The sequence below is a fragment of the Silene latifolia genome, chromosome Y (assembly GCF_048544455.1).
Source record: "Silene latifolia isolate original U9 population chromosome Y, ASM4854445v1, whole genome shotgun sequence".
Taxonomy (NCBI): Eukaryota; Viridiplantae; Streptophyta; class Magnoliopsida; order Caryophyllales; family Caryophyllaceae; genus Silene; species Silene latifolia.
Window position 1 is genome coordinate 157,683,465 of NC_133538.1, and position 9,253 is coordinate 157,692,717.

General features: G+C 38.9%; 1 protein-coding gene across 5 annotated transcripts; it reads right to left on the bottom strand.

The window, feature by feature from the left end:
* Window positions 1-826: 826 nt before the first annotated feature.
* On the bottom strand, window positions 827-8,881 carry LOC141633672 (uncharacterized). Of its 5 annotated transcripts, XR_012538441.1 has the most exons (12): window positions 8,565-8,881; window positions 5,234-6,264; window positions 5,064-5,153; window positions 4,515-4,979; window positions 2,660-2,753; window positions 2,466-2,564; window positions 2,091-2,332; window positions 1,920-2,004; window positions 1,750-1,799; window positions 1,533-1,654; window positions 1,221-1,445; window positions 827-931 (listed from the first exon to the last, which is right to left on the bottom strand). XR_012538441.1 is itself a non-coding variant. In XM_074446095.1 (11 exons), exons 1-10 carry the CDS (start codon window positions 8,821-8,823, stop codon window positions 1,556-1,558), a joined length of 2,514 nt encoding a protein of 837 aa, XP_074302196.1. In that variant the 5' UTR covers window positions 8,824-8,881; the 3' UTR covers window positions 827-1,445; window positions 1,533-1,555. The 5 variants fall into 5 exon arrangements, 3 of the variants coding, with proteins under 3 accessions (XP_074302196.1, XP_074302198.1, XP_074302197.1); XR_012538442.1 differs by lacking the exon at window positions 2,466-2,564; XM_074446095.1 differs by having other exon boundaries at window positions 827-1,445.
* Window positions 8,882-9,253: the final 372 nt, after the last annotated feature.

The window sequence follows — 9,253 nt, forward strand, 5'->3', positions numbered from 1 at the left end:
CAAAAAGCTTTAACCGGAACATAGCCTCAAAACATCTCTAGCAAGTACTACAAGACAAATACAGCTTCTGCACACAAGTACATAATGAAGACAGCTGTGATTCAAAAGAACCCAAGGACAACCACCTTAGAAATGACAAGTTGAAAACCCTGCCATCTTTCACCTAAGTGGGGGAAAAAAACAATTCAGCCAACAGACGCAAATCCCCCACAACTTCAATCCTTCGAAAAAAGATAAACCCAAAGAGATATAACTTGTATTTATAATCTCTCACCTAAATTTAAAAGGACAGCCACATATAAATAGAAATCCCCGCTGTAAGGGTAATCACCAAAATATTTTCTAGCACATAGCAAACGCTCAACCCAGAGACATACATTTCATGCACTTCAAATGGAATATACATCAACAGCATCCTTAAGAATCCCCTCCCTAAATGCAGCACTCCCAGAAGATGAAAATTCTTGCGGGGATAAAAAAACAAATTCTTAAGAGGATTGGTTGCCCAGAATCTCAGATAAATAGACAAAACCAGAAAAACAGAAACAGCTTCAAGACTAAAAGCTTATATACAACACAAATTCTTACTTAAGACCGGCAGTATCCGTCTGAAATCGTAGACGGATACCATTTTGTGAGACAAAATGCCCATTTGGAGCCAAGTGGGAGGCACATGGGGGTGTCCCCACCTTGTCCCCTCTATTTGTTTTGTGAGTGTAAATACCCGTTTCAATATTCGACCCGTCTTAAGCAAGACCAACTCTATATACAATACAGATTATCCAACAATTGAGACTGGTTTATTTAAATAAAGTAAACATGAGAATCAAAAAACCATAACTCCATAGCACTCGGGCAATATTACACCAATCTCTCTAGCCACATAACGCTTTAAATCCCAATGGCATGTGCAATATGGGGCTTGTCGTGTCTGAAAAAAAATTAGGATATGCTCAAAGACTCAGCTATGGCCTTTTCAATTGTCAAACCTTAAAGACTGCCAAAAGGAGACTCGCAACTCCAGAAACTAAAGACAAGACAACTTCAGAAACACAATCTGAAACCGCAAGCATCATCTATAATCCTCAAACGGCCACTGCAAGGCTATTATACAAGTCCTCCATTGACGACAATAAGGTAAAGACCCTACCCTTAATCCATCAAAGACACACACACACAAAAAAAAAAAAAAAAAAAAAAAAAAAAAAAAAAAAGTAAACCTGAGGTCCTAAACTGAATACGGCATAATCCATCTTATCAGTTGGAAAAGAAGCCAATATGTCAAGACCACTATGAGCTGACTGAAGAAAAAGAAAAGATGGGTGAACCGAGAAAATGGCAGTTGAGGAGTCAAAGGAGTGAGATAAAGAAGGGAGTAAAAGAGGGCTCCCCGACTAGGCACCAGCATCTGGTACATTAGTCCATTAAGCAGCATACCCCATCATCTACAAACAATGAAACAAAGTTAGAGCCAGTTAAATGTAACAACACCAGGTCCGAAGAAATCAAATGGAAATAGAATTTAGTTTTACCTTTATGAACGAACACCTTCAATCTAATAGTAGTAGCCACTACCACCCGCACCGCCACCCCCCCTGCCACGACCATAAGAGCGATCTCGAACATTAAAAGAGGAATGCGGTCGTGCAGCATACTGTAGAAGAAAAAAGAGAACAGGACTTAGGAACATGGAATGGGTTGTTAGTGAGGCAATCTATTTTAAATAAATATGCTGACTCAGGGACTTACATCGTCATAGTAACCACTTGAATACATACTGCTACCAGCGTCAAAAGTACCTACAGAAGAATATCATAGACAAGTCAAAAAGAGAATCCAACAGTAAACTCATAACCTAAAGCGGAGAAACAGAATGAAAAGAAAAGAGAAGCTAAACAGCGACAAGACGCCATCCTTACCCCTGGCGTGAGAACCACGGCCTAAACCAGTGTAGTCAAATTGAGGACGAACTCGACTAGGTTCCATGTATGCGGGCCCTTGTTCCTACAGATCAGAAGGAAATGATATTAACTCCTATTACAATAGCTACTTAGATGACCCTACCTTATTAAAGTAGATAATCTACTTACAATCATGTGAAATGGCCGCTTTAGGCCATGGCTATCATCATACATGTAAGGATCGTCATAAGGCCTCCCCATGAAAGGTCTAGAAAAGCCACCATCATCTAGCAGAAATGGCTCTGTTTGTGGAAGAATAGGCCTCACAGGGCCACGTTCAATAAACCCATGCCTAGGCCCACCAAAATTGCCCCTCCCAGGAACACTAGGTCCTAGTGCACTATGGCCCCCTCTATGTGGATGTCTTCGCACTGTTAAGAACATTAATTGAAGTTAATATCAGAAACTAAGGACCTGAATACAGCAACCACAAAACAGCGACGCCCCAGCAAACATGAAGACACAAAACCAATTAAATGTTAGCATGAGAGAGGTTCAAGTTACCATATGGTCCGACAGGGTCATTAAATGATCCATGGGACACCCTGCCATACTGAAAGTTTGGTCGATTAATTAGGGGCCCGGAACGCCCTAAACTACCCCCTGTTAACCAAGATGCATAAGCTTAGAGGAGAACTAAGAAAAAGATAGAAATTAGAATCACGGCAAATTAAGAAGCCTATTCTGCTCATTCATACCACTAGGGCGGCCAATTCGGAATCCACCACGCATTCCACCCTTCACAGCTTGCATTTTTGGCAACGGATTGGAGAGTCTTGCTCTTACTTTAATCTATTATGAGGGCAAAAATAATTTAAAATTCAACAAAACAGCATCTTAAATTTGATTTAGTTCATCAACAGTAAGTCTTATTGATAAAAGCCAAAAAAAAAAAAAAATGAAGATTAAGTGCAGACATATTTTCATCATGTTATCACCAGTATGCAAAAAGTAATTAGCAAGCTACAATAAGATTAATATAACTAAGTTTATACAAGGAAAAAAACAAGCTGAGTAATGGTCCCCTTGGGATCATAAAAGAAGATACATCTTCCATATCATTCCAAAAATAAGGACATAAGACTGAAGAAAATAATGGTCCCCTTGGTATCCGTCAACTGTTCATATTTGGTTATTGAGGGGAAAAAAAATATAGGTGAGTACGTCTGCACATGTAAGTGGGAAAAGACAACAATAATAATTTTCAACAGAATCCATACCACTACACCGCTCCCCCAAGCCTTCCCAGTTCCCCCACAGGTTCCTCTCCTCGTACCAACGTTATCATCTGAGCACCCTCACCCACAAATAACCATCGCCACACCATCCTACTAAAAAACTCAAAAGATCTACATTTAGGATCTTCTCAATTTGCTCAAAAGGCATGGAAGTCCATTTCTCATCTAAAGGTCCTTGTACAATGATGGGTGCGATCTAATGGTTTTAAAATTTCCTGCAGAAGTTACTAAAAAGAAGGAAAAGGAAAGGAAAATTGTATTATACCTTTCATTCCATATTGACCCTCAGATGGGAAATGGATTCTATTTCTTAAATGGAGAGGAGGAAATGTAGGAAATCCATACTAACCTACATAACATATGCTGTCGTCTCTCTCCCCCCACTCACAATGCCCAAGAATACTACGGGAGCAGTCGGGAGCAAGGCGCAGAGGAGGATGCAGGATGCAAATTTAAAATTTGGAGTGGCAATCACAGAGAGATGAGAAGCGGTGAAAGTGGGGGAAGTTAGGATGGTGGATGGTGGATGTTGGTGGGATTTAGAGTGTCTGGTACCATGATGTCTAGGCCACGGAATGCATGACAACCGATTTGTAAGGTTCAGAAGGTTAAAGAGCTCATCCCACTAGCTCTTTGGAATTGCCCCATTTGTTGAATATATGTGAGGTCTAGTTTAATAAATGGGGCAATCAAAAGAGTTAAGAGGGAGTATCATTTTGGGATCTGCAATTATAGCAACATCTGATCTTGGGATGAAGTCACAAAACGAGCTTTAATACAACAGCCAGTGGTAGGGTTAGAGGTAGAGGAGAGAGTAGATAATGTGTTTAAATGTTATGACACAAGGGTAAAAATTAGTCATCCAAAAATAGTTGATCATAAATAAAATTGGTCAATCAGAAACTATTGAACAAGTAAACAATTCTTTTCTCACAAGTCGCAAATCTATCATGTATTGTACGCAGCTCTGGTTATGTGAAGACTAGCTTACTAACAGAAAGATTGGCATAGGAAAGAAGCAGCAACAGCAAATATAACAGTAAAGTTGTGCTCACAAAATATTAAGCCAACTAACATGAAATGGAAGAATGGAACCATCAATGTAATGTCATAACAAGGAAAACCTAGCAAAAGAAAAAGAGAGAATAAAAAAAAACAGGGGGGGATAAGCGCATAATATAAAAAGGTTGAGAAAACCTGTGAAACAGAGGTAAGAGAAGATGAAAATAAAATAACTAGTCAAGTAAGATCAGCAAAGAAAAAGAAAAAACAAATTTTAGATCCAAGGGATAAGAAGCATAGTACAAAAACATACCTTTGAATTCCCATCGACCAAATCTTTCTTGTTTACGTCTTCAATGCAAGCAATTGCAGCCTCATGTGTCATGAAATCAACAAACCCAAAATCTTTCCGCTTGGCTGCTGGCATATTCCGGGCGAGAGTGACACGTTTAATTTCTCCATAACCTTGGAAATGTTTCCTAACACGATCCTCATCCCAATAAGGAGGAAGTCCATCTATAAAAACGGATTTAACCTTGGCCATAATCTCAGGATCGGGCTGTTGTAGGGGCTCAGAAAAGGCAACTTTGACAGTCCTCTCAGCATGGCCAAAGATCACATCTGGCTTCTGAAGCCTCTTGAAGGCAAACATTGCATCATCATGGCAAGCAAACTGAATGAAACAGAATCCACGGCTCAAGCCCTCGTGACGAGGGTCTTGGACAAGGGTAATGTTCTCAACACCTTCTAGATTATATTCTTTGAGTTTTTTATTTATCTGTCATAAATAATTGAGCACAATAAAGACAAAAATTAATGGAATCTAACACCAAGAAAATGGCAATAGTGCAACAAGTCTTACGGCTTCCTTTGTCCACGTATTACAAATATTGCCAATGAAAAGAGTGTCATTGTCCTCACTTGCTGCAGTTCCACATCGTTTCCCAGAAATCTGTTCAAAAAAGGTTATAAATATCAATGACCTAACTATAAAAGAATTTCAGAATCATTAAGCAGAGAGAGTGCACATACGACAGGGTTCTTCATTTCGGACAACGCTTTATTTGCCTGGTCTTTGGTAGCAAATCTCACAACCCCACAGCCCCTGTTCTTGTTTGTGCAAGAATCCTTTAATAACCTGACTTCAACAACCTCCCCAACCTTCTCAAACGCCATTTTCAAATCCTCTTCAACAACTTCACAATCTAGCCCGCCAATAAAAATCTCATGCTCTTTATTTATCTTCCGCTCCTTGGCAGCAGCAGCGAGGTCATTGTTTTCCTCATTTAACACCTTCATGTCATCGGTAGTCTCAGGATCATCATCATCCCGGAGGTCCTCCTCCCCAGGTTCTACAAAACCCTCTTCATCACCATAGTCGTCCATTCCCTCGGACACAGGAGCATCATTTTCTTTCAACTGAGCAGCTTCATCAGCTTTCACTATCTGCCCACCATCCATGTTCTCTGGCTTTTTATCATTCGTATTCTCCAGCTTCTGGACACCATCCATATTTTCCGACTCCTTTTCAGATTCCAACACTTCAGCATCAGCATTAACTTCTTCGATATGGTCACCACAATTTACTTTCTCTTTCCCTTTAATAGATTCACTCAGCTCCTCAGCCGATTTTGTTAAGACTTCAGAAACAGGTGATTCTGTCTTCATAGTAATCCTACCATCAGTAGTAGGTAAATCATCAACATCCATTTTACTTTCACCTTTCTCCTGAGAATCTCCTATATCGTCAGCCCTTTGAGGTACAAGTTCCTCTTGCTCTTCAGATTCTGTAGCCTTCTTAACCACTTCTTCAACTTCCGGATGCTGTTCATCCTTTGAATCGGTCATATTATCATCCTTCTTACCTTGTTCCTCATCCACATCCTCAGCCTCCTCCACTTTCGCTGCAGCAGCAGATGCAGCCTTGGCTGAAGCAGGAGTTTTGGGCCGGAGTACTTTCTTAATTACCTTTTTTGTCCTTGTCACCTTCTTTTTAGTGCCAGCAACCACTTTTGTTGGCAGAGCTGCGGCAGCATCTTCGGTAGGTGCATTTTGCTGCTCAACTGACACCAAATGCAACACATTCCATCAGATAAAATGGTTCGGCCACATTCCGGTATAATTCTATTTGATCCTTACACATAAGTGCATAACTGACAATTTATCTAAAATCCACTAATCAACGCGGTAAAGGATATAACAGCACCATAATTTATTATTTAAAATAAATTCCACATGCACGAAGAGACATTAGGAATTATTTTATCACACATAGTGACATAGAACAGCGAACTAGTAAACAGGAAAGGAAAAAAATTGGCGCTCCCTGACTTCAAACCATGACTCAAATTATTAATCAGTTTTCACATTCCATGTTATATAATTAACACTTTCAGTTACAACTAGACACTCGGTTCGTACTTGCCGGGGAATTAAGAAACGATAACACATGGAAAAAAAATTATAACCGAAGAAAAATAGAAAATATGCGGGATCCAAAATCATGGCCACAAATTAACAGATACAAACGAAAAATGTTACCAAAAGAAACATTATACTAGGTCAACCAAATGAGAGCAAACTAGGTATAAATTTCCATCTAATTACACATCCATGTTCACTGATTATGTCATTTAATTTCACAAGAATACTCCCTCTATCCTGAAATAATCTATAGCACTACGAAAAATACTCCCTCTATCCTGAAATAATCTTCTTATTGAGTCGTCCAAAAATAATTTTCCTACTTGCCTTTTTCACTACTGAAAACTACGGACTACGGAATATTTATTTCCGTCTAAATATTGGTAAAATTCTCTCTACTTTTCATTAATTATATAATATATTATGGGATATTCTACGTGGTAACCTCGTGTTTTTTTATTTTCTACATGGTAACCTCGTTTTTAACAAAAACGCCTTTGACTGGCCATAATTCATGATCAAAACTTCTGAAAGCGGCGATTTTTTTTTTTCAAATTGACCGGCTTTACCAGATCTTAGTTTCTGAACTCGTGGCAAGAATTACGGCCAGTCACACTTTAAACTTTGACTGATCGTAACTCTTTGTAGCGTGTTCCGAATGCGGCATTTTTTTTTTTCAAATTGACCGCGTTTATGATATCTTTGATTTGAAAAAAAATCGTCGCTTTCGGAATACATGGCTGTGAGTTATGGCTAGTCAAAGGCGTTTTTGGTGAAAATGAGGTTACTGTTGAGTCCTCCGCAGCGGCCTTATAGAATTAGGTGTATGAGACCGGCCCATAAGCAAGTGAGGTTCCATCCTAAAACCAATTAGTGATAGGAGGAGTAGCCCACTTACTTATAAGCTAGTTCCTTCACTCTGATTCTACCAATGTGGGACAATGCCCCTCACACACATATGGGAAGAGACCTCAAAAGTTACCATGTAGAAAATAAAAAAAAAAATACAAGGTTATCACGTAGAATATCCCATATATTATTCATTTCCACGCATTTTACAACCAAGAAGGTTATTTTGGAATGGAGGGAAAACACGGTTTCAACAATTTATCAGCGTACGTAAAGCACGAGTGTACAACCAAAGCCCTAATGACGTCCCAAGTCCCAACCTATAGCCTCTTGTTCAACAATAACAATATACTACAAATCAATTAATCAATTAGCCATCTGAAAGACCGTAAAATACTCATACTGGCTCATGCAACTCATTTAATTACCACAATAAATACAAACTATACAACGGTCTTGTGTAAAAATTTGGGACTACAAAACAAACCAGTAAAAAGCATAGTACTCCGTAATTTGTAAGAGTATCCTCCTTTCGTCATATTCAATTGTTAACCTTTTTAATACTTTAGTAAGTGATATTTTAAACAATGGCAAACAAACGATTGATAGGTGTGAGTATCTAACAACAATTAAAGAATTGAATAGAAAAGGGGGGAACACCAGGAGATTGGGACTTAGATTCGGTAATAGGAATGTACTCCTTTCGTTGATTGTTATCCTTATTGATTCTTAGCCAGCTATATTTTAATCAATGAAAAACAAACAATTGATACCGGTGAATAGAGAAAAAGGAAACACCGGGAGATTGGGAGTTAGGTGTGCTAACAAGAGGGTACTACCTCCGTCCCGGTTAATAGTTACTCCCTGCGTCCTCGTCCCAAACTCCCAATCATTTGTTTACCTTTAATTAAAAATACCGCTAGAAATAATAAAAAAAGGAAAACAAATGAGTGGGACGGAGGAAGTAAAAAGTAAACAATTGACCGAGATAGAGGGAGTATTATTGCTAGAACTATTGACCGAGAGTCCGAGGCGGAGTGAATATATAACATACGGTAAGAAGAAAATAATAGAGAGAAAGGCGAAGTACCAAGAGATTGGGACATAGGTTCGGCAACAGGTGTAGTCTCAGCTTCGGTAACAGGAGTAATTGCTAACGTAGGCGTAACGAGCTCCGGCGTAGACTTAACCACCGTAGACGGCGGAGTTGCGGCGGAGGTAGAAGTTTTAGCGGATGAAGGAGGAGTTTTAGCGGCTGCAAATTTCTTCGTCACCGACGTCTTCTTTTGAGATGCCGGAGTTTTAGGAGTAGCCGGAGTTTTTGGCGTACCTGCGTTACGAGTCCTCATGTTTGCGTAATTGAAAACCCCAGAATTGTCGGGCAATGTTTATGGGAGAATTGGGGATAAAAGAAGAAATAGGAAAAGGCTTGCTGGTAGACCTGTCAAACGGGTCGGGCGGGTCGGATTTCAGGTCGGGTTATACGGGTCGGGTCAGAATAGGGGTTGGGTCGAATACGGGTCATGGGTCGGGCTAGGGTTAGAATACGGTTCAATAAATAATTTCTAACATCTTTTTTCAACGATTTTTTTAATTAAAAAAATATTTTTTAAAAATGTAAAACATATATAAAAATAATATTTTAATCATATTCAACGTTTACATTAATTATATTGACATAATTATTAAAATAAAGTTTTTTTAATAATTATCTTATTATTAAATATTATAAAAGTTATATAAAATTAACTTTTTAGTTGTTTTTGTAATTTTAAGTAA

Coding starts and splice junctions, on each gene's coding strand:
- LOC141633672 (XM_074446095.1), bottom strand. CDS start 8,823: ATGAGGACTCGTAACGCAGGTACGCCAAAAACTCCGGCTACTCCTAAA. Junction 2,754..4,514: donor TGGTCGATGGGAATTCAAAG/GTATGTTTTTGT, acceptor CCCTCATAATAG/ATTAAAGTAAGAGCAAGACT. Junction 1,800..1,919: donor CCGTGGTTCTCACGCCAGGG/GTAAGGATGGCG, acceptor ATTCTTCTGTAG/GTACTTTTGACGCTGGTAGC.